Source organism: Trichomycterus rosablanca, chromosome 26 (assembly GCF_030014385.1).
Source record: "Trichomycterus rosablanca isolate fTriRos1 chromosome 26, fTriRos1.hap1, whole genome shotgun sequence".
Taxonomy (NCBI): Eukaryota; Metazoa; Chordata; class Actinopteri; order Siluriformes; family Trichomycteridae; genus Trichomycterus; species Trichomycterus rosablanca.
The window spans coordinates 12,286,074-12,312,851 of NC_086013.1; the positions used below are offsets into that span (position 1 = coordinate 12,286,074).

The 26,778-nt window shown below is 41.2% G+C and overlaps 1 protein-coding gene across 2 annotated transcripts in view; it reads right to left on the reverse strand.

The window, feature by feature from the left end:
• Positions 1-3,404: 3,404 nt before the first annotated feature.
• si:dkey-220k22.1 (multiple epidermal growth factor-like domains protein 9) overlaps positions 3,405-26,778 on the reverse strand; it is a 101,058-nt gene continuing 77,684 nt past the window's right edge. For both annotated transcript variants that reach the window (XM_062988620.1, XM_062988619.1), the window contains 2 exons: positions 9,139-9,408; positions 3,405-4,443 (listed from right to left, as the gene is read on the reverse strand). In XM_062988620.1, the coding sequence (XP_062844690.1) occupies positions 4,022-4,443; positions 9,139-9,408 (692 nt within the window). In that variant the 3' untranslated portion in view covers positions 3,405-4,021. The remainder of the gene's footprint in view (positions 4,444-9,138; positions 9,409-26,778) is intronic.

The following is a 26,778-nucleotide window of genomic DNA, read 5'->3' on the forward strand; positions in this document are numbered from 1 at the left end:
GCTATGTAGAAATAGCATGTCTACTAAAAACAGTGATTTATCAGGTTAATGGTGTTGGACTGCTATTTTTTTGAACACCACTGTATATATACACTGATCAGCCATAGCATCAAAACCACCTCCTTTTTTCTACCCTCACTGTTCATTTTATCAGCTGGATCAGACACAGCAGCGCTTCTGGAGTTTTTAAACACCTCACTGTCACTGCTGGACTGAGAATAGTCCACCAACCCAAAATATCCAGCCAACAGCGCCTGTGGGCAGCGTCCTGTGACCACTGATGAAGGTCTAGAAGATGACCGACTCAAACAGCAGCAATAGATGAGCTATCGTCTCTGACTTTACATCTACAAGGTGAACCAACTAGGTAGGAGTGTATAATAGAGTGGACACAGTATTTAAAAACTCCAGCAGTGCTGCTGTGTCTGATCCACTCATACCAGCACAACACACACTAACACACCACCACCATGTCAGTGTCACTGCAGTGCTGAGAATCATCCACCACCTAAATAATACCTGCTTTGTGGTGGTCCTGTGGGGGTCCTGACCATTGAAGAACAGCATGAAAGTATGTAGAGAAACAGATGGACTATAGTGCTTTTATATGGTAAGTGGAGCTGATCAAATGGACAGTGAGTGTAGAAACTAGTAGGTGGTTTTAATGTTATGGCTGATCAGTGTATAGTCTGATGAACAGTTATACACAGCATCAAAAAAACCCTGTAAGATTGGGAGAATGTAGGTCAGAGTTCACTACGTAATTACAAGCATAATGAAGCAATCCATGTAGACAGTAAATCTGGTCAAAAGGATTTTATTGAAATCATTCACAGAGTTAGTTGTGTAGTTGTGTGTGTGTTCTGCCAGGGTTGTAATTCAAGACAAAGTCAATGGTTCTCTCTCTGGTCGCTGTGACGTGTGAACATGAGTCTAGCATCTTCCCCATCGCACCTATACAATAGCAGCATCTTTATTTACAACATAATTTCTCTGTACAACCTGTATTTACAATTATGAACACACCCCGAGTATGGGGGAGTACCTGATTCTAAAACAAGAGCTAGTGAAAGTAGCAGAGGATGCCAGGTACCCACTGCTCAGTGCTTCACTTAAAAGCTGCCTAAACCGAGCAGCTGACGTTAGGCATGTTGTAGCAGAGTAAACGTCTGCTTTAAAGACACACTTCAGGGCTTGATTTTATACTGACTGGAACGTGTTTTCAAACACGACTTACCAAATTCTTTTGGTGAGGCAATAATTTCTTGCTCAATAACTGCAGCTGCCCAGTCAGCGGCTTTCTCTCGTTCCTCAGCTCAGGAAGTCACGCCTTGGCCAAACATGCCTAGTTTTGCTCAGCCAGAGGCTAAACTGGTGCCAAAAGAAAAGCTTTACCCACAGAAATTCCTCCACCTTCACGCTCAGTACCATTTACCAGATGAAGACTTATTATGAACAGTAGCAGAGGGTGAAATGAATTGTAGAGTTAGAACTCCGAATGTAACGTCCAGTGAAAATGCGTATTGGTCCACCACCACCACAGGGAACTAAAAAAATAAAAGGAATAATAATTAAATGTGCACTCAGTGAGAGTCTGTGTCAAACTGTGGTCCCTGGAGAGAGTTTTAATCTCCTTCTCTGATCATTCCTGATGCCTTTGTGTGGTTCGCAAAAGCATCGGGTGGTATCGACAGTGGCCAGCATTTCTGCCGAGCTTGTAGTTTTCTGTTCCCTCTTACAGTCACACTTATGAAATCAAGTCTTTTGTTCTACGGAGTGATTGATTCATAACTTTTCGGGTTTGGCTGAAAACATCTGTTGGCACTAAACTGTAGATCAAACTGTAGATCTTGAAACACATTTTTATGATCACAGGTTGCGACGGCATTAATTGCACATTGATCCTCATGACATAAGACGGTAAGAACCCAAACGTTCCCCATAATGACAATCGTAGACAACACAGACAAAACCACATGACCTGGTGCTCAGCTCAGAACTGTCCTGCAATCACTGACATCTCATCCATACGTGTACACTCCCCTTACACATTCTGTTTCTTTACATAGATATTTGTGAGTTCTATTTCAGACATATCAAAAGCATCAGTCCATGTCCATTATTCCTCCATAGTGAAAGTAAAACTGTTCAGAGGGAAGTGTGCCATCAAGTCACACCAGCAGAAACTGGCAGAGCTGCCAAGACTGTCTGAGGTTATTTTTATAATCCATTTTTGTGCACTGATTTCCCTTTTTATGTGTGTGTGTGTGTGTGTGTGTGTGTGTGTGTGTTTGTGTGTACTCTTCCTCAGTGCATGGCATCTTAACCCTAAATTAAAAGTAAAAAACATTCAGTATGGCTGAATAATCCAGAATTATTCACATTTAAATGTGAATTAGAAAATCAGACAATAAATTACAATAAAAACACATTACTAACTATTTACAATTGCATTTCCCAGGTGAGGATTCATAATATTATGAGAAATTCAAATAATCCAAAGATAAAACACATTTTTGAGTAGCTACCCAATTATTATATTGAAAAGCAGAGTCAAGTCATAATTCTTGTTTTTACAAAGGAAAAAGGGGGAAAAGGGGAAAGAGGGATGTTTTTATGTTTGCACTGCTGTGGACTGATACGTGTGTAGAAGAGATTCAGTAAAGGCATCAGAGAACATGTTTTTTGAGGATGTAAAAGCCCCAAATATCACTCACTTTCTTAACCACTTATCCAATCAGGGTCATGGGGGGTGGGGATTGCTGGAGCCTATCCCAGCTTTTCAGTGGGCGCACGGCACACAGTAATACCCTGGACGGGGCGCCAGTCCATCACAACGCAGACACACATACCCATTCATCTATAGGGCAATTCAGTGTCTCTAATTAACCCGACTGCATGTTTTTGGACTGTGGGAGAAAACTGGAGCTCCCGGAGGAATCCCACGCAGACACGGGGAAAACATGCAAACTCCACACAGAAAGGATCCGGACCGCTCCCCGTCTGGGGATCGAACCCAAGACCTTCTTGCTGCGAGGCGACATTGCTACCCACCGAGCCACCGTGCCGTCCATACCCTAAATATTTAAATTAAAATGTGTGCTTATACATGCATTCGTTTTTCCTCCTATTTATAGAGCCCCGAAATGCATCTGTATGTATAATACACAGATATGATTAAGTGTAAAAAATGGGTAGCAGCCTAAAATAATTGATTTTATTTGTGTTTGCTCACCGGCACAGTGCACTCCAGAAAGTACAATTTATTGGCAATAATTTCTTAGGTTCCCAAATATTATGTGACTCAACAAAAAAATGTAAATAAAAAAATATGAATCATTTCACTAAAATTATGAGACCAAAATGAAGATTAAAAACACCAGAAAACGCTGGTTGTTTGAAATGTAAATCTATAGGAAAACACGTGTTTCTGTACTACACTAGGTTTCACACCCTGGTCTAAGGTGTAGACATGTTACAATCAGAGCTTGTTTTAGCGAGGCGTGCCACTTAAATCTGAACAAACAAAAGGGTGTGTGCTTAGTAACAGTAGCGTTGGCCAAAAATATATAAAAATCACCAAAAAGTGATATTAAAAATATTAAGAATAATACTTTGCAGTTGCACTTTGTCATGGTTGCATACCAACTCGGTCAAAATTCTAAATGAACAAGAGCCAATTGATCCTTTTTGATTTACTGCCACTTTGTGTTAATGGCAAATATTGCAAAAACAATTGTGCAGGATTTTTTGTTTCAGAGTTGGATTCTGACACTGAGGAAGTGCAAATCCGAGATGGCATTGCTTCAGTTTTTAATTAGGCACAGTTAAGCTTTGCTAAGATGCTTTTGTTTTAAAATCTGGTGGCCATTTTTGTGCATATGAACATATTTAATTGAAGTCGCCCTCACAGTGCGCTGAAAATGCAATTGCAAATACACCACCGAACTGGAAGATTCTATTAACCATCCAAAGTGAAATAGTTCTGTTTATGCAGCCATAACTCATCTAAAGTGTCATGTCATGCCCTGTATATACTACCCGGGCTGCTGAGCGTGAGCTGTCCGTTGGACGCGGCCTCGCAGCCCTCGTCGTCCAGCAGCCCTGAGGCGTCTACGTTGGCCAGGCTGTCGTGGTAACTGCTGAAGCTGATGTTGTCTTCTTTCAGCTCGATGGTCCAGAAGGGTGCGTTGATCTTGCGGTTCTGGTACTGACGGTAGGTGTAGGTGGCACCCGCCGCACCTAGCAATACCAGCACCAGTGTTATGATGACGGCCAGTATGATCACGTTGAACTGAGCCCAGGCGACGGAATGGGTGGAGGACGTGCTGTTGGCGGTCGGGCTGGCCAGGCTGGACAGGAGTGTCGTGGAGGTGATGGTGTGCTCATCGGTGATGTTGGTGCTGGGGGTCATGGTGGAGGGGGGGACTGGTGTAGTAGGCACTAAGGAGAAAGAGACAGAATGTATGAACATAATGGTACATTTTATAGACTGTTTGTGCTGATAGAAAACATTTAAAGCAGCGTTTCCCAACCGTTTTTGTACCACAGACCGGTTTCATATAAGATATAATTTCACAGACCAATGTAAATGATGTAAAATGAACTTTTCGCTGCGACGCTGCTCCCACCTAGGGTGACAATAAGACAATAACACCTGAAATAGAAGAAATAGATCTCTAATTATTCATTCTTTCTGTGCGACCCGGCAATAAATACCCCACAGACCAGTGGTTGGGGACCACTGATTTAAAGGGTTTATGTGAACACACATTACATTACATTGCCAAAAGACTAAAGTGGAAGCAAAATCACTAATCAACAATTAAAATCTAAAATATAACAGCAAGTTGACTTGAGTCTCGGGGATTTGAATCCCAGACTGGGCTTACAAATACAGAATGGCGCATGGGTGTTAAGTGAACCTAGCCACTGAGGAGGACGATTATTACTGCACCCTAAGTCAGTCAAGTTTGTTTGTTTGTTTATTAGAATTTTAACGTCATGTTTTACACTTTGGTTACATTCATGACAGGAACGGTAGTCACTCATTACACAAGATTCATCAGTTCACAAGGTTATATCAAACACAATTCACCTCACTTGCATGTCTTTGGACTGTGGGAGGAAACCGGAGCACCCGGAAGACAACCCACACTGACATGGGGAGAACATGCAAACTCCACACAGAAAGGAGCCGGACCGCCCCTCCTGGGGACCAAACCCAGGACCTTCTTACTGTGAGGCGACAGTGCTACCCACTTAGCCACCGTGCCGCCACAAGTCAGTCAAGTCAAGTTTATTTGTATAGTGCTTTTTACAATAGACATCGTCTCAAAGCAACTCTACAGACCAAACAGAATTTGTTACTTTTAATGTGACATCAAAGTCAAGATGCTAATGATTAAATCCGACCACATAAACACGGGGAAGCACTTTTTGTTTTGCTACGATTCCAAAGCAGTCATTAGAATAATCCCAGTCTATGAAGTATGTTTATTAAAAACTCTCTTTTAACATTGATACAACATTAATGTGTACAGTGGGGTCAAAAAGTATTTAGTCAGCCTCTGATTGTGCAACTTCAACTATGAGAGACAAAATGAGAAAAAAAAATCACATTGTAGGATTTTTAAAGAATTTATTTGTAAATGATGGTGGAAAATAAGTTTTTGGTCAATAACAAACAAGCAAGATTTCTGGCTCTCACAGACCTGTAACTTATTCTTTAAGAAGCTCTTCTGTCCTCCACTCGTTACCTGTATTAATGGCACCTGTTTGACCTCGTTATCTGTATAAAAGACACCTGTCCACAGCCTCAAACAGTCAACCATGGCCAAGACCAAAGAGCTGTCGAAGGACACCAGGAAGAAAATCGTAGACCTGCACCAGGCTGGGAAGAGTGAATCTACAATAGGCAAGCAGGTTGGTGTGAATAAATCAACTGTGGGAGCAATTGTAAGAAAATGGAAGACATACAAGACCATTGATAATCTCCCTTGTGGTCAAGATCTCATCCCGTGGGGTCAAAATGATCATGAGAACGGTGAGCAAAAATCCCAGAACTACACAGAGGGACCTGATGAATGACCTGCGGAGAGCTGGGACCAAAGTAACAAAGGCTACCATCAGTAACACACTACGCCGAGAGGGACTCAAATCCTGCAGTGCCAGGCGTGTCCCCCTGCTTAAGCCAGTACATGTCCAGGCCCGTCTGAAGTTTGCCAGAGAGCATATGGATGATCCAGAAGAGGATTGGGAGAATATCATGTGGTCAGATGAAACCAAAATGGAACTTTTTGGTAAAAACTCAACTCGTCGTGTTTGGAGGAAGAAGAAGAACCCAAGAACACCATACCTACTGTGAAGCATGGGGGTGGAAACATCATGCTTTGGGGCTGTTTTTCTGCAAAGGGGACAGGACGACTGATCCGTGTTAAGGGAAGAATGAACGGGGCCATGTATCGTGAGATTTTAAGCCAAAACCTCCTTCCATCAGTGAGAGCATTGAAGATGGAACGTGGCTGGGTCTTCCAGCATGACAATGATCCCAAACACACCGCTCGGGCAACGAAGGAGTGACTCCGTAAAAAGCATTTCAAGGTCCTGGAGTGGCCTAGCCAGTCTCCAGACCTCAACCCCATAGAAAATTTGTGGAGTTCGTGTTGCCCAGTGACAGCCCCAAAACATCACTGCTCTAGAGGAGATCTGCATGGAGGAATGGGCCAAAATACCAGCTACAGTGTGTGCAAACCTGGTGAAGACTTACAGGAAACGTTTGACCTCTGTCATTGCCAACAAAGGTTATGTTACAATGTATTGAGTTGAACTTTTGTTATTGACCAAATACTTATTTTCTACCATAATTTACAAACAAATTCTTTAAAAATCCTACAATGTGATTTCCTGGTGTGCCTATGATGAAAATTACAGACCTCTCTCATCTTTCTAAGTAGGAGAACTTGCACAATCAGTGGCTGACTAAATACTTTTTGGCCCCACTGTACATGTGTGACTCTGTATTTAAAAATACAGCACATTTCCAAGCAAGAGGCCTATACTGTCTGTACTGTAAACAGTCCACCAACCATGTTCCGCTTTGTGGTTTCTTCCAGTCAGCACACTAACCGTAATAAATGCATTCATTTATTTTAACTAACCGCTTTATCCAGGTCAGGGTCATGATGGGTCTGTCTCGCCCACTCACTTATTTACTCACTCACAGCCTGAATCCACACAGCAAAAACATGCAAAACTCCCTACAGACCGTGACCAGATGCCAGTGATGCAACTTGCTGAATGGAATTAAGGTGCGCCACCAGACGGCCAACTGTTATAATCGTCTGTGTTCATTCCAAACTATGATATTTAACTCTGATACTGCACAAATGCAGTGCTACCCACTTAGCCACAGTGCTGCCCTGGTGTTAGGATCTGCACCATTCTAATTTGCATATATTTCCAGTATTACTGTAACAGGTGGAGATCGTATGATACCCAGAATGCCATGAAACCATTAGAAAATAAAACAAATATAAAATGTTCTCTTAAATTTGAAACCTTAACAGCAGTCTAAGACAAGATGCCTAACACAAATCATGGGTTTTTCGAGCAGCCACATGAGTGCAGTGCAGTGTGTATTCTTTCTGCAACTGCACCCACACAAGCATACACAAGTGGGGCGTAACAATAAACTCAGCTCATCATCTAATAGAGTTTACCCACAAATAATACACACACACACACTCATTTTAGCCACACCCATTACTACATTTTGTACAAAATGAATTATATTAAACTGATGCTAAGCTTTATACTTTGTGGAAATAGGCTTTCAGGCCTCCCTGTGCAAAACGCTGTTTGGTGTGGTGTGGAGGCACCAGTGTTCCGCACAGGTCAAACTAAACAATTACAGGCAGGTTTATTAGGTTTATTAACCTTTTTTATCTTATGCCCCGAATCGAAATGTCACGGCAACCTTTCAGCCAGGCTGGCTGATGGGGGGGAACTCCCTACATATTTATTCATAAACCTTTGCTGCTGGCCCATACTGATTAATTATGCAAATGATGTTTTTGCAAGTGTGTCCTCCCTGTTGATATAGATAGACTGCCTTTAGGTATTTTATTTTTTTTAAAGATTTTATTACATCTTTTAGTGTATTCAGTGATAGACTGCTGTCTCTGTCCTGCTCAACAGACTGTATAACACCACACGACGACAAACACACGTAACTTGTACCGCCATTTCCAAGACTACATATTCCCCCTTGATATTTAAATTCTTGTATTCATACCTGTATATGTATATCGGTTCTAATCTATATTATTTTATCTACATATATTGCTATTATTATTATCCATATATTACCACTATTATTATACTATATTATTATATTATATTATTATACTAATTCATATCTACTGTATATCTGATATACTTTATATCTGACATACATATTTTATATTCATACCTACATCTATATATTCATACCTACATACCTTATATTATATTTTATATTCGATGTACATGTTTTTTGTATATATATATATACATATATATGTATGTATGTATGTATGTATATAATTGATACATTTTATTGTATATATTTATGACTATAACAATATCTTTATTTCTATATTTATTCTTATATATCTGTATATATTGTTTATAATAGATACACTACTGCTTCTATTACATGTACCAGATGCACATACTGTTTTTTTTGCATACCATATATTGTATATATTATTATACTAATTCATATCTATATCTGATATACTTTATATCTGATATACATATTTTATATTCATATCTATATCTGATATTATATTTCTATTATACAGTATTTTATTACCGATTTACTGTATATACAGTATATAGTATATGTATGTTTATATACACACACACACACACACACACATATATATATATAAACCATGTATATTAGACTATGAATATTATTGGTCATATTGTCTATAAATAAATATACCCATAACTATCCATCCATCCATCCATCTAGAGTACTTTTGTGTTTTATAACCCTCACATCTTCTGTTAAACTCTGGGCTGTTTCAGTTATAAGTAATTACTCCAGCTGGATGAATAAGCTGAAGTGTTAGTTGGTATAATGCTCACCAATAGGCCTGCAGTTTCGGGACAGTGCGTCTCTGGTGAACCCCGGGGCGCAGTGCTCGCAGTGAAACCCAGTTGTGTTGTAGCTGCAGTTCAGGCAGCGGCCGGTATCCGGATGGCAGATACGGGGTGAGCTGCTTGGCTTGGTGTTCCCATTGCACTGACATGGTACACAGATGCTGTCGGCATTGTAGAAACCGTCGCTGCACTGGAGGCAGTTGGGGCCCTTGTACTGAGGTCGACACTGATCACACTTCGGCTGCCCTTTTGAATCTGCACAGAGGAAAAAACACAGATATTCAAACTTCTGTTGTAGCAGGTAAAATGGTTGTGTTTTACTTGAGTATAGTATTTTCAGAGTGTAGTAATGCTGTGTTCAACCACTAGATGTCAGGATTTAATATGGTGTGGTCATAACTATCCTACTGTCAATCAAAAAATAATTATTGACCAAAAAAGAAAAAAAGACGATGTTTAAATGATGAAAATTAAAGGTTCAGTTATGGATTCTCAGGCAGAGGGATGCCATGAGCATTAGGGCTCCACTATCCTTGAAATTATAAAGACGGCGGTTCATAAAACAAGGTCTTGTAGGTGGAATACCAAAGCTACCTACTGGGAGAAGATGAAAACAACTCTTCAATGACCAGGATGACCAACTCATCTGAATGTCACTCAACACCCAAAGGATGACATTAAGTGATCTACTAAAAAGTGCAGAGCAAGAATGATAAGAATTAGACTCCTGTGGGCAGGGCTGAAGTCATGCAAAGGAAAAAATCCTCCTGTAAGAAGCATCTTTCATCAGAAGCAAAGACGTGCCAGGCTGAAGCTTCCAAAGATCATAAGATTAGACCGTAGAGGACTGGAATAAGGCCATTATCTTTGATATCTTTGAATTTTTGGCCTGGTCCAACACTTCTAATGCTTAGACAGACATCTGGAGAGACCCACAAGTCAGAGTCTGGAACCCACTGTATAACTCAGTGGAGGACCTTTGAAGATCTGTGGGAAGTAATCGCATACAAGGTCATACTGAGGTGTGAATAAAGGACCACTAGATTAAGACCATAATGATCAACCTAATATCCAAATCAGAACCACCTTAAAAACCTTGGGAATGTGGTTAAGAGAAAGATGGATGATCATCGGCAATCAAACAAAGCAAAGCTGCTGAAATGTTCACCTAAGAAGTGGCATAAATTCACAGCAGTGTAAAAGACCGGTGAAAATGTTAAAACCAGTGTTATTCCACCAAAGATTGATTTCCAAACACTTCCTAAAGTAAAACTACATTTAAAAATGATTATAAATTGTTTTCCGTGCATTATTTGAGATCATAAAGCAAGTACATGCTCTAAATGACAATATTTTAATGTGGGAAATGATGTCAAAAGTTAGTCCATTAGTCCGAAAATATTTAGATACTCCTCCTTATGACCAAGTTTAGGTCTTGTAGTCACACCCATCACTAAATGGTGTATAAAATGTATTCTATTAAATCAATAATAAGCTTTAGACTTTGTGGGAATAGGCTTTCAGCATGTTTTGTGTGGTGTGGAGGCACCAGTGTTCTGACCTCAACTCCACTGAACATTTTGAGATCAGTTAAAACTTTGATAGCAAACATTAGTGACCTCACGAATGCTTTCAATGGTCTTTTAGAACAAAGTGGGCACAAATTTCCAGGCAGAGTCCGAAACCAGAGGAGGAAAGGATGTTGAACTTGAACAGTTGCAAAAAGCATGGGTGTGGTTTCAGTCTTTCCTTGACAGTCACAGCGCCTCTCTTGGACAGTAAAAAGAAGAAGAATGGCTTTATAAGTCATATATATACATATACAGATGTACAGTACAACAAAATTCTTTTTTCGCATATACCAGCTTGGGTCAGAGTGCAGGGTCAGACATTGTACGGAGAGCCTGCCGCAGACAGGGTTAAGGGCCTTGCTCAAGGGCCCAACAGTGGTTGCATAGCAAATCCTGGATTCGAACTGGCAATCTTCCAACTGATAGCCCAAAGCTCTACCCACTAGATTACCACTGTCCCCTTAAAATAAAATCTGCATTTATATATATATATATATTTTAGGCAGCTGCCTAAGTAGACAGAGTTGGCGATCTGAAAATGCTGGACAGACAGGAACCCTCCTTGGACAGGAAACCAGTCTATAGCAGGGCTTCAATTACACATTACTCACACATTTCCTACAACAGATTCACAAACTCGGCTGCAAACTTTCAGCACTGAACGCAACAACCAACACATGAAGTTTTGCAAATGATCGCCACTTATTTCCCCAACAATGAGGGACATTAATTACACTGTTAAAATAATGTTCAACGGTTGATAAGTAATGACTGAGCGATGTGAACACTTGCACCTTTAGATTTATGTGCAGCTGCTTCTCTGCCTAATAAATCCAAATCTTAATGTTCCGTGATGCCGTTAAAAAGTTTAGCTATTTCTAGCAGAAGCGTAAAGTTTCCTCGGCTGTAAGATTCGGCTGATTGACGATGATTCCGGAATTTTTTGACAGGTTCCATCTGTCAGGAATTAAAATCCAGTTACTACTGCTAGACTTAAAATATCACTTTTTAAATGCCAAAAACGGTGCTGCCGTGGTTTTAAGTAACTCAGAACTTGTGTTTGTCTTCTAATCTGTTTTCTTCTGTTTGAAATCCCTATTCCCTATATATTTCTATAGTTTATGCTATTATGCTATATGGGACAGTGATAGCCAGTGTGTACAGCTTTGGGCTAACAACTGAAAGGTTAAGAGTTCGAATCCCAGCTCTGCCATGCAGCCACTGTTGGGCCCTTGAGCCTGCTCTCTAACCTCAGCTTCCAAACAAGCTGGGATATGCGAAGAAAGAATTTATACTGTACATGTGCATATGTATATATGACAAATAAAGGCGTTCTATATTTCTGTATACTATATTAATAACATGCTATATAAAGTAACCTTCCATGCACTGTTGGTCCTGGGTTTTTTTAATCATACCTGCAACTGTTTTTGTAAGTAAATAATTCAAACAAAAAATGTGCTGTGTACAATTAATTTACATCAGTTTAAACAGTAAGCATATTCACATGAGCTCCTAATGCCTTCTTAGTGATTGGAAGGTTTGTGCACCTGTTAAAACTTCATGGAACAGTGGTGTTTTACCAAGTTCATAAAGAAAACGCAACCTTATGCTGAGAGGATTGTGTTTTTTCTTCCAGATGGTCAAATTTAATCCAAGAATCCTCACATAAGAGTCCTTTATGAACTGAAATCTAAATGAACCTTTACATTGCCACAGGCAGGGAACAAGAAGCTACTGCTTAAAAATCTGCACCATTGAGTTGTGCTAACGTTTGTTGCTGATCATATGGGTAAACAGAAGCAGGAGCTGAGGCTTCTTTGTTGCAAAGCTCACTGGTGATGTAAAGCTCACTTAACTGTGGACAGTGTCACCCATATGCGGGCAGTTTTTGCTTTTTTAGGGGAAATTTTGAAAGGTTGGGATTTCCTAGGATTTCCTGCTTTCTTTGTTCGGTTTGGTTTAAACAGAGCTGGTTTAAATCAAGTGAGTTTGCTTATTTTTGATGTGCAAAAAAGAGATGGAAATGGAATTGATGCAATTACGTTCCAGACCGCTGTATAAATAAATAAATAAGAATACAATGTTGCCACCTTGTGGACAGAGCAAGTGATGCAGCAATATTAAAAAACTATATACAGTGTATCACAAAAGTGAGTACACCCCTCACATTTCTGCAAATATTTCATTATATCTTTTCATGGGACAACACTATAGACATGAAACTTGGATATAACTTAGAGTAGTCAGTGTACAGCTTGTATAGCAGTGTAGATTTACTGTCTTCTGAAAATAACTCAACACACAGCCATTAATGTCTAAATAGCTGGCAACATAAGTGAGTACACCCCACAGTGAACATGTCCAAATTGTGCCCAAATGTGTCGTTGTCCCTCCCTGGTGTCATGTGTCAAGGTCCCAGGTGTAAATGGGGAGCAGGGCTGTTAAATTTGGTGTTTTGGGTACAATTCTCTCATACTGGTCACTGGATATTCAACATGGCACCTCATGGCAAAGAACTCTCTGAGGATGTGAGAAATAGAATTGTTGCTCTCCACAAAGATGGCCTGGGCTATAAGAAGATTGCTAACACCCTGAAACTGAGCTACAGCATGGTGGCCAAGGTCATACAGCGGTTTTCCAGGACAGGTTCCACTCGGAACAGGCTTCGCCATGGTCGACCAAAGAAGTTGAGTCCACGTGTTCGGCGTCATATCCAGAGGTTGGCTTTAAAAAATAGACACATGAATGCTGCCAGCATTGCTGCAGAGGTTGAAGACGTGGGAGGTCAGCCTGTCAGTGCTCAGACCATACGCCACACACTGCATCAACTCGGTCTGCATGGTCGTCATCCCAGAAGGAAGCTAACGCACAAGAAAGCCCGCAAACAGTTTGCTGAAGACAAGCAGTCCAAGAACATGGATTACTGGAATGCCCTGTGGTCTGACGAGACCAAGATAAACTTGTTTGGCTCAGATGGTGTCCAGCATGTGTGGCGGCGCCCTGATGAGAAGTACCAAGACAACTGTATCTTGCCTACAGTCAAGCATGGTGGTGGTAGCATCATGGTCTTGGGCTGCATGAGTGTTGCTGGCACTGGGGAGCTGCAGTTCATTGAGGGAAACATGAATTCCAACATGTACTGTGACATTCTGAAACAGAGCATGATCCCCTCCCTTCGAAAACTGGGCCTCATTGCAGTTTTCCAACAGGATAACGACCCCAAACACAACCTCCAAGATGACAACTGCCTTGCTGAGGAAGCTGAAGGTAAAGGTGATGGACTAAACCCAATTGAGCACCTGTGGCGCATCCTCAAGTGGAAGGTGGAGGAGTTCAAGGTGTCTAACATCCACCAGCTCCGTGATGTCATCATGGAGGAGTGGAAGAGGATTCCAGTAGCAACCTGTGCAGCTCTGGTGAATTCCATGCCCAGGAGGGTTAAGGCAGTGCTGGATAATAATGGTGGTCACACAAAATATTGACACTTTGGGCACAATTTGGACACGTTCACTGTGGGGTGTACTCACTTATGTTGCCAGCTATTTAGACATTAATGGCTGTGTGTTGAGTTATTTTCAGAAGACAGTAAATCTACACTGCTATACAAGTTGTACACTGACTACTCTAAGTTATATCCAAGTTTTATTTCTATAGTGTTGTCCCATGAAAAGATATACTTAAATATCTGCAGAAATGTGAGGGGTGTACTCACTTTTGTGATACACTGTATATTTTTTTAAATTACACAGCAATAATTGATTGATCTTTAGTAGTCACTTAATCAGTATCAGGGTGGGTTCAGAGCCTATTTAGTTACACAGGTTGGAATATAATACATCAGAGTGCATCACACCCACCTACGGCAAATTAGAGAAAAATATGTGTATGTATATGTTTTTTGAAGGTGGGAGAAAATACATGAAAGAACATGTAACGAACACGTGCTGCCATGTGGAGGGTATGCCAAAAAAGTCTGAACCCAGGTCCTTGGTACCTGGAATTATGTGGCACCCACATTACCTTCTTTGTCACTGTTTAAAATGCTGTGCTTGGTGGAGTCGACACCAATAAACGTGTCGTGTTTATGGTTCACTACTGTGCACGGTAAAGTAAAATCTGTAAATTTGCAAATAAAATTGCTAAGTAATGACGTCACTACATCAATATTAGAATATATAACTACACTACAATATAACTAGCCATGCTACTTGTTGGAAAAGGTATTAACTTAAATAAAAACCCAAAACAGATTGACAGGATCAGCTGACATGATGATATAAACTCCCCCTAATAACACCACAATTTTTCAGCTGCTCCGATATTAGAAGTCGCTACAGTAGATCATTCTGGTCCAATCTGCTGAATTGGCAGAGTTATGATGCCTTTAAATGCTTTATCATGACAGCTTGCATAAATGTTTACATAAATGCTTTGTTACCCACACTGCTACTCATCAAAATGTCAAACATGAAGGGCACCACATCCATGTAAATAACTGGATGAGGTACCACGCTGCGTGCCTGCTACTCCTCCTCAGCCTGGGTGTGAAAATCCTCTGGTATTTCATATCTCGTAGCTGTGTGTGATCAGATGGACAGCTGTTTGCACGGCGTGAAACAGAAGCGCAAAAACTGTTATGTTGCTTTTATTTTGGCGAGCATCGGTGCATGAAGAAGCAACCGCACCGTTAATAGTCCTCTGCCTGCAGCGTGCTGTTCAATGACCCAATTATAAACACGTTCCTTAAGCCTGGCACAATGTGCTGTGCTGCACCAATTTACTCTTTGTTGCTCTTAAAAGAAAAGCAGCTTGGTTGTGTTTGAGCCTCTGTGTTTTTGCTATCTCTAAACTTGCCTTCTGTTGAGCAATTACTGCTGCTTGGGGCATATCTTACTTCTCACTAGACAAAATCAGCCCTGTAGCTTCAACCGCATGCTGTGTATTTAAGAGAACACGTAGCTAAATGATGAACCTAGCTATTTAAATGTACTTATCAGTACACTTTCAGTGCTGGTCCCAGGCCCAGGTAAATAGAAGGGGTGCACCAGAAAGGGCATCTGGTTTAAAAACTGTGCCAAATCAAACATACATAGTGAATCAGTCGAGGCCTGGGTTAATAACATCCACCTCCAGTACTGTGCTGGTCAGCAGGGTCATAGTGGAAAGTATGCTACTGTTGGGCCAAGAAGGAGAATGGGGAGGAGGGGAAAATAATGTTCTCAGGTCAGGGCAAGAAGGGGATGAATGATCCTCTGTGGCGACCCCTAATGCGAATTGCCGAAAAAATAACATGTAGAAAAATGATGATTGTACAGAGTAGTGTGGTCCTCTGTGTGTTAGGGCTCTCTGTAGGAATCCTCCACTGGCTGATGTAGTGAAGCTTCTGATGTCTTCATACTTGTCAGGTATATATGCAAGCAAGTGAAGTACCTCAGCCAGCAAAATCATCTTGCAAGTGGCAGGGTGTGAATATATATGAATCTGAACAATACAAACAGCTGGAGAAAAAGCTATATAAAGAAACCGCTAAGCACTGCAGCATGCTAAAGGCTGGTAACGTTTTATCACTTTAAGTCTATGCTTTATCCATGATCAGTAGTCACTCAAATGCGACAAGTCAAGTTCAACTAAAGATTAATAAAGAGAAAGGAAACTTAAAAGCAGTAAGAGAGGAAGGAAATAAATGAACTGGTCTTGTTGGCGCAACGCTGGTCCGCTACTGCTGAGATTCAGGTTTGAAACTAGCGCTGCAATCGTCTGGCCAGGCGTCTGCACTGACTTGACTGGCCCTGTATGACTGGGAATGGTGAGAGCCCTGCGATGGACTGGTACCTTGTCTAGGGCAGAGTTTTTCCTGACCAACCTAAAGGTTGCGAGCCAAAAAATGGGTCGCAGAGAAAAATAATAAAAATAAAATAAACTTGTATTCAAACGCCCCCTTGTGGAGACCAGATTGTACAAAGAGAGAGAGAGAGAGAGAGAGAGAGAGAGAGAGAGAGAGTAAGAATTGAAAACCCTGAGCTAGGGTATTCCTGCTTTGCGCTCAGTGTTTCCCAGTGGAACTAGATCTTCCGTGACCCTGACCAGGACAAATCGGCTTTTGAAATAGAATTGAAAACATATTCAGATCCCCATGTACATACACATATAACCCAAAGATCTTATACATTATCTTGACGTCAGATGTCAGTTTAAAAAACACATTAGTTCTGAGACGGCTGTTATGTTAAAACATGGACGGTGAACAAAGATGACGATCGCTGTTACATCCCTGAGCTGTCTGTGTAGGACAGGTTCAATATTACAGACTAATATAATCTGTACTCCCAGTAGGACAGGACACGCTGAACGCTGGTCTGCTTTTCAAAATCTTTCCAAATCAATCACAGCAGTAAAAGCTTTTTGCACTAAATAATAACAATAATAACAACTGCTGTAGGAACGGTTTATGTGGCTCAGCTCAATTTATGTTTAGGTAGCACATCTATATTAAAGCTGCTTTCATTTTTCTGATTTATTTCGACGTATTTGGTGAAATATTCCACTCCTCTGAATTAAAGTGGCAGTGGAAAAAACTTCGTAACTATCGTATCCTGTACAGAGAGCCACACTAAGCTCCATGTGACTGCTGTCTGATGTGAAAAATATAAAAATGAATGGCTCACATGGTTCATATTTTAGAGATGTTTGTAAAGTTGTTTTGATGCGTCCAGATGGGTCTGGGATGCAGGGTCATTCTTTCCATTAGAAATAATGGAAAACAGGTTTCCTCAGTCTAAAACTCTGTTACACATCAAGTTTACTGTATTATATCGTAACCAGAGTTATAACGTCTGTTGGTAAAATGGGTAAAATTTAGTTTGTTAAGCTTTCCTTTTAAAATATAGAAAAAACAACGGCACCTCTATACAGAACCTCGATTTAAACAGTCACAAAAAGTTTCATTTAATAAGACTAACATAACCTATTTAACTTCCTAATTTTCACATGTTATCAGTTGTGATCATTTATTTTACACCAGACCAGGCTTTATACCTCCTTCCCGCTCCAGCAATGAGTTACAGCAGTGGTTCCCAACCACCGGGTACTGGTCCGTGTGTCATTTATAATTGGGCCGCACAGAAAGAATACAAAATTACAGATCGCTACAAAAGCAATGAAAACACAGCTTTCATTCCCAACACACTTCGGGTGTTATTGTCTCGTATCACCCCTAGGTGGGAGCATTTCGTCACAGCGAAAAAAGCTCAGGGTTCCCATTGATTGTCCATCATTTGTGAGCATTGTTATTCTATTTTAAATCCCCCCACCCCTGCTGGTTCGTGAAATCATATCGTATATGAAACCGGTCCATGGTGCAACAAAGGTTAGGGATGGCCGAGTTACAGGATCATTCTAAACTTCATTCTAAGCTCATTTCGTTCCTCACGTCTCAAACATAAGATTCTATCTTAGCTTTGTTAAAGTGCCACAGGATCGAGGTTAGTCGATCACTAACCTTCGTTACACAGCTGCCGGCGACGCCTGTGATGTTTCCTTATTCGCTACACACACACACACACATATTAGATCTTTCAGCTCACACGACACAGTTTCCTGTTTAAACACTAGAACAGGAACCTACATGCACCAATACACCGAACGGAAAACTGACCCCAAAACACACACGTTTCTGTCCCTCTTTAGGTCGGTTACATAAAGTGTTTCCGCTCTGCGGTTAGGGTTCTGTTACAACAACTAACCAAACACAAACACACACTTTTGAGGAAATCATGTCCTTCATAGGTAGACATAAAAAAATAGTCACTTGTATAATGCCAGAACTGAATTTAGTTCATCATTTAGTTATCATTTAAGGATGGATAAAAAAACCCACAGCCCATTACAGCATCATTATATGTAATCACCAGTAACTGCTTCATCCCAGTCAGGGAATCTACACGGCCACAAGAAAGAAATACATTTTGGACAGAGCCAGCTCATCACAGAGCATTCCAGATGTCACCTGAATAAAGAAGCACTCATCTATTTTGAGTTTTTAAATAGAAACGGAATATGTGCTAAACATCTGAATGGTTTATCTAGGTTCTTTAAATCATGGAGAACAGCAAAGCATCTCAAAATGCACAATTTGTCAAACCTTGATGAGTTTAGGCTACAACAGTCAAAGATTAAATCCTAATTCCACTTCTGTCCAGCAAGTACAAGAACAGGAATCTGAGACTACAGTGGGCACAGGTTCACAGAAACTGGAAAATGTTGCCTGCTCTGAGGTAGGATCTAAATTAAGATGAATACATGAATGGACCTAACATGCCACGGGTTAATAGTGGAAACCTTTGGCACTCTAATACCAAGTGGTCTGTGGATCTCTGTGTTCAAATAGTGGGAAGGTAACAATCTGGGAAACATATAGAAAAATATCCAAGTCTTTGTTATCAGGACTATATACAATAAGACACTCCAAGACAAATAAATAATCCTGTTTGTCTACCTTTACACATCTGACATCTAGCTTAGTAGATCAGACCACGAAGTAAGCCGGCAAACCTGAGCTCGATGCAAACGCTGGCTGAATATTCAAATCAAACAGAGGATTCACAGAAGAATTCCTGGTACAAACAGAAACTCTGTTCTACTCCTGTTAGAACCGTAGAGCAAGCAGAATTATAAAAACCAAAAAGTATCAGAACAATTAAATGAATCAATGACTGCACGGCTGTGTTTAATTGGACATGAACGGAGATCTCTTATAATCAATCTCACAGGGCAGCAGGTCTGTCTGCTTTTCATTTCATCATTAGTAACACTGCTCTCTTTCACGAGTCTGCCTGTTACCAATTTGGGTGTCACGTGACCCATTTCGTTAAAAGCCCATCGCTCCCTACCTGAAGATCACGTCCTCAGTCTGACCCTGACTGGAGAAAAGAGGTTCTCCAGAGCAATGTGAAGGACTAAGAATAATAATAATAATAACAATCTATGGCAGATGGAAGAATCTATCAGAGACTGTAGCACAGTGTGGCTTTATTTTCCTCCACGCTGTTATCACTGTACTGATTCTGATTACAGACAGCTGGCTTAATCATTTTGGTTCCCAGCATTAACACTGAGGTGTTTACAAATCCCAACACTGCTACGACTGACACAGCACACCAGTAATATGCACACCAGCATGTCCTTATTATTAATGTTAGTTTTGTTGCCTTGCTGAAAATAGTCCACCAGCCAAATAATATCGAGTTTGTTTGTTTATTAGAATTTTAACGTCATGTTTTACACTTTGGTTACATTCATGACAGGAACGGTAGTCACTCATTACACAAGATTCATCAGTTCACAAGGTTACATCAAACACAGTCATGGACAATTTTGTATCTCCAATTCACCTCACTTGCATGTCTTTGGACTGTGGGAGGGAACCGGAGCACCCAGAGGGGAGAACATGCAAACTCCACACAGAAAGGACCCGGGCCGCCCCACCAGGTAAGACAGAGGTCCCTGCTGAGTCTGGTTCCTCTCAATTTTTTCCTCGCCTCTGTCACCCTCGGCTTGGTCTGTCCATCCTGGATTCTATAAAGCTGCTTTATAACAATGTCTATTGTAAAAAGCTCTATAGAAATAAATTTGACTTGACTTGACAAAGTGTAGCTCTTAAAGCCAATAAATGTATGTACAAATAGTCAGTGAGCACATGTTAGAATCAGCCAACTGTTAATTCACTTATGTAAAAATCTATCACGCTTATTATGCATTAAATTTCATTTAACCCATGAGCCTTTATTTTGAGATACATTAACGTGACAGGGTAAAGCTGGTAATAATGACAGGTGGCGACAATAGAAACAACAACGCCGACTGTTCTGGGTTTTAATTCATACTGACGGATGTGAAAGAGCAATCAAGTCTGCATGTTTATGCGTACAGCGGGCTTTGTCTTGACAAGCGCACAGAGCTAAACATAAATGCCAGGACGGATTTGTGTAGCGGATTAAACCCGAACGAGATTCCCATTAACACGACAATAGGAAGCAGCCGTTATTACTTCAGACCGATTGATCCTGCGTAATTATGAAGCTAATGCTCATTTGCAGGGAATACATTATTTAGGCATTGCTACAAGAGATGAATTATGCACACGAAACAAACTGCAGCAAGGACACAAGTGATTCATAACCAGAGTTCTGCAAAATATTAACTTCATAAATATTTATCACTGTAAAAAAGTATCTGCCCCCTTCCTGATTCCTTATATTTTTATGTGTCCAATTTACATTACATTTAGTCTGAAGATCTAAAACAATCAAGACCAACACATGCTGAGAAAACAGAGTACAGTTTTAATTAGGGATGTAACGATACACTATACCCACGATGCGATACGATTCACGATACCAGGTTCACAATATGATTTTTCCCCCGATTTTTTAAACAAAATGAAATTAGACAAATTATGACAAAGTTTCCTTTTAATATTTCGCCTAAAAAAATCTAAATCTTTTGTTTATGTCAATAGTGAATGCCCTTTTATTTCTGAGGTAGGTAAAAACCATGCAAAACAATGCTTTTTTTTTAAAAAGAAATTTTAAATCAAATCATTAAATAAATAAATGAATAATACAAATAAAGGAAGTATCCTCACATAAATAAATTTGGCTGGAAAATTCCGAACCTGGCAACCCTGTAGTGATGTCAACCAGGCGAGGTAAATAGCACCAGTGCCCTCTGCTGTTTAAAGTAAATATCAATTCATTTTACATGAATTACTGATTCGAATCGTGGCACATGTGCACCGATTTCTAACTGCCTTGTGGTGCATCCCTAGTAATTTGGCATTTCATTTATCATAGGAGAAAAGTCATCTACCATGCAGGCACAATTGGCTGTGTCTGAGGGAGGGAAGGTCAAATGGGTTCCTCAATGCTGCTGCAATTGTGGCCTTTGCTGGCTGGTCGAGGCATCTGCACATAGGATGGTTGACTTTCTTTTCTCTCTACATAGACAGATTCCATGCCGTCCTACACTCCCGAGAACTAGGCATGTCTACATTCTAAAATACCTTAAAATGCTGCCTACTGAGGTGCCTTATTTCAAAGCGATAATCAGACTGAACACAAGGGAGATGTTAGCTGGCATAATAGCAGGTTGTGCCGCCTCAGCCCATTGGTTTGAATGGCCTGAGGCTAACTGCTTTAGCATAGTAAGGCAAAAACTGTGGTAATGTAATCTATGTAATTGCTGTATAAGTAGTGCGTCTAAATAATCTGCCTTATAAGTCAATGTCTTAAAATCCTCTCTATTTCGGCAACTGCCTAGATAGGCAGTAAGGCAGCAGGGCAGCTCTCTAGGTTTTCAGACAGACCCCCTGTCCCTGGCAGGTGAAAAGAAGTGCGAGTCAGAGGGGGATACAGTCTGTGGCCCCGGAAAAATGTATAATTAGGAATGGGAAATGACTAAATTTGGAGGAAAATGGAAAACCAGCCTCTTCAACCAGATGTAGACCTGCTCAGCTGACAGACACGCATGGACTGCATCAAAGTTACTGGCGCTACGGCAGTTAGGCTTTACTGTTGCAGGCTTTGTTAGTTTTATAGTGTTAGTACAGAAGAAAGTTGAAGCGCAGGGTTTTAGAGGTGTGCCAGATTTCAGCGCTTCCAGTGAAGAATGACTAACAGTCTGAAGCATGCAGGAGTAAAGGAACTGTGACTGTCAGGGTGGGCTGCGGAAGGAATCTGGATCAAATCAGGGATGCTTAATGAGCTGTGTAATGTTTTTCTGCTTTCCTCGTAATCTCCAGTTCCAAAGAGTCCCGCTCAGTCGAGGCGTACAGTCAGCTTATACACCAGGCTTTTAGAGAAAATCACATACGTGTGCACAATTCCAGAGTTTCTCTTTAATCCGTCACCTAGACAATAACCAGACTGATATATACAGTGATACACTGATGATCCAAAACCACATCCTGATCACTGAAAAGGTCATCAGAACGCCTAGTTTATAACAGTCACCATGGATATGTTACTTATATGTTATGTTACTCAAAGTACACGTTTAATGCAGCAGATATGGGCAGTATGGAAGAATCTAAATGACTTGTAATCATAGTCATTATAGTATATTAGGGCTGCAACTATCGATTATTTTTGTAATCGAGTATTCTATCGATTATTCCAGCGATTAATCGAGTAATCGGATAAGAAATACTTTTGCTTTAACAAAGAGCAAAAACAAATACATATTAGATTAAATAAGACATGTTTCTTAAACCAAACTGTACATTTGTATTCCTTGCATACAGGACAGTTTAACATTTTTTAAATGCAAAAATAAATAAATCAAAAATAAATCAATTTACTTTGAAAATGTAAACAGGCAACCTGAAACATCAGGTCATCAAGTCATAAATAATAATAAACAAAAATACATGAACATAAGCCTGTAATTTGTGCAACTTTCAAAACTCAAAGTTTCAGCTACAGCTCACGCAGAACATAAAGCTTTAATATTTTGTTGGGAGGTTTTGTGGTGTTTGTAGGGGGATAAAAATCTGTCAGGATTGTGTCTCTAGATGAGGTAGATCTGGTGTGTGTGTGTGTGTGTGTGTGTGTGTGTGTGTGTGTGTATGTGTGTATGTATGTGTGTGTTTGCCTAAATCTTCATAAAAGCCTGTGGTGGTTGAAACGAAGTAAAGTCAGTAAACATGAGTAAAGTAAACACGACGCTCTGATGGTGTGGATGTTATACTGAGTTTTAGTTTTATCAGCTTAAAATGATCTCAAACTTTCTGTGGTTTTCTCTGTCCAGTCTCCTCCTGTTCGCTATTTTCTCTCTATATTTTGCAGTCCGCGCTATCAAATCTCGGCTGCGTCCTAAACCGATACGTTCAGTTCGCAGGAGCGGCGAACGTGTCCAAATACGTAGTGTTCATTAAACTGTCCGCAAAAAGAACCCGGATTAAGTCCTGTTAAGTTCTGTTTATGTTTAAGATATTTGGGACGCAGCCCTCAGATTCTTCACGTCACCTGCACACAGCGTTGAACACGCTGCGCAAAAGTGAAAGTCGTCCGTGTAAAAGACCGTGAGCTGTATATGGTTGTGCGGATTAAACGATTCCTCGATGCAAAAAATTTGAATCGATGATTTTTAGTAATCGATTTACTCGAGGAATCGTTTCAGCCCTATAGTATATACGAGCGATCTTCAAAAAGTTTCCGCACTTTTATATTTTGGTTGGAAGAGGTGAGTAATCGGTCGTGTCTGAGAGATTGAGAGACGCTTATAGTCCGGATTTAGCTCCATCTGATTTCCACCTTTTTGGACCACTTAAAGAAGCTTTAAAAGGAAGAAGATTTTCATGCAATGATGTGACACAACAAACGTGGTGGATGAATGCAGAGCAATGAAACGTAAATAAATTCTCATTCATTTTTCTGTCAGGACACAACAAGTAGATGAGAACTGGCTAGGACTAAACTGGATGAAACTTCTGAGCAGAAGTAAACATGAAGTCCTCTTTCATTAATATCAGTGACAGTGTTATCCGCTGAGGACTGGCAGAGCTCTGCAGTTTTGCTACGGTTTCTACTGTTCTGAAACGAGCTGCACTAATGAGCAGTCGAGTAAACGAGGATTAATCCATCACCGTAATGCTCTCCTGCGCCGCATCACGCTACTCCATTAGTGATTCACCTTAGCATTGAATTCAGGGATGTCAATTATGGAATAAAAATCAGCTAAATGTACTAAAGTTAACAGACCTTGAGCTCAGAAATAATAATAACCAACGATGACTAACCCCATACCTGCCACCCAATCATCCATCCTTCAGAGAAGGTCAGTTGTGTCTGTAGGACACTCAGCTAGGTTGGTAGCATTGCTCCAAGAGACCTCGAGAGCTGGTGTAATAAGACTGCTGCACCACCCGAGCACCCAGATGTATCATTATACTAAGTACATTCTCACAGGCATTTTATTTTCCGGTCGGCTGGGCACCCTCTGGCAGGCACGGTTGACCATCGGCCTGCTGCGAGGGAAAAGACAGGACTAGTAGGGGGGTGGGGTCTTGGACCCTGAAGCACCTGTGCAGCGGTGGAGCAGCATGGGGATAAAAGCGTGTCTCTCCGTGTGTGATATCCGGCCTTACAAGCGTGTCCACCGTAGCACGGGCGAATAAGAAGGGGTCGAGGGACAGCGCATGCGTTAGAGGGGGAATGGGGCAGGCGAATATACCCCCACTTTGCAGGTCACAAAATGAACATGCATTGTGGGAGATGTAGTTTATGTACGATATTACAATGTACCCTGTAAAGCAGCATAGACTTTAATTTTAAGACAATCATCTCGCAGGCCACATAAAACAACGTGGTGGGTCGGATTCGGCCACCGGGCCTCGAGTTTGACACGCGCTATAGCATGTCTGAAACGAGCATGAACCGTTTAGGAAAACATCCAGTCATATCGAGACGTTACTGAAACAGAATCCGTCCTACATCACGTCTCGGGTCTCACTGTGCCAAGTTTTGATATGAGTGTATGAAAATAAACACACTGTACAATATGAGCATCTGCCCTTTATCTGGCCTACAGGGTTTCCGTTCTGCACCTGAACACAGCTGCTGTCAGCATGGCGTTTACACTCAGGGTGGTGGGAGGAAAAAAAAAAAAAGCATGCACAGCTGCACGAGAAAAAAAAAACTACACAAATGTAACACATATAAGACGTGAGAAAAACTAGGAGTGATGGTACAACAGCAACAGAAAACCACGTTTAACAGGTGAGAAAGAAAAACAATAACAGATCATATTACAGAATTTTCAGCATTGCACTTTTGTTCCGGGGACAGTGGTAGTCTAGTGGCCTAGTGGGCAGAGCAGTTTTTGAGCTCTGCTGAGCTTTGGACCTTTGTTTGCATTTTCTCCCACTTTTCCACCTAATTTCCAATCATAACTCCTCTGTGGCTTACACTAACCTTGCAGCACATTAGCCATTTAACATGTATGCAGTTGCCAGCTGCCCTTTTTTCATCTGGCAATAGTGGACTCTCACAGACAATACGTGAATCAACCAAAAGTGATCAGACAGCAGAAAAAGCATTTGCAATAGTAGTAAGAACCCTTTTGACCAGATAAAAAAGCAGTGTTGCTTCAGGAAATGCATCTGCACTAAACACTGGTGGGTTTTATTTATTTATTAGGGTTTTAACGTCATGTTTTACACACTTTGGTTACATTCATGACAGGACAAGATTCATCAGTTTCAAGTTTAATATCAAACACAGTCATGGACTGAACTTGAATGTCTTTGGACTGTGGGAGGAAACCGGAGCTCCCGAATGAAACCCACACAGATACAGGGTGAACATGCAAACTCCACAGAGACAGCACCAAGCCACAGTGCCACCCTAAATCAAAAATACACCCTAAATTACTAGAAAGTATAAAAATTGCCAGACTAACACATAAACTAACGTTTTTGTTGTTTATCATTATTCATGAACTTTAGTAATCAGATGGTTGCTGGTTCAAGCCTCACTACCACCATGTTGCCACTGTTAGGCCCCTAAAAGAGGCCACTGTCAGGCCCCTCAACGAGGCCACTGTCAGGCCCCTAAAAGAGGCCACTGTCAGGCCCCTCAACAAGGCCACTGTCAGGCCCCTGAGCGAGGCCACTGTCAGGCCCCTGAGCGAGGCCACTGTCAGGCCCCTAAAAGAGGCCACTGTCAGGCCCCTCAACGAGGCCACTGTCAGGCCCCTCAACAAGGCCACTGTCAGGCCCCTCAACAAGGCCACTGTCAGGCCCCTAAAAGAGGCCACTGTCAGGCCCCTAAAAGAGGCCACTGTCAGGCCCCTGAGCGAGGCCACTGTCAGGCCCCTCAACAAGGCCACTGTCAGGCCCCTGAGCGAGGCCACTGTCAGGCCCCTCAACAAGGCCACTGTCAGGCCCCTGAACAAGGCCACTGTCAGGCCCCTGAGCGAGGCCACTGTCAGGCCCCTCAACAAGGCCACTGTCAGGCCCCTGAGCGAGGCCACTGTCAGGCCCCTCAACAAGGCC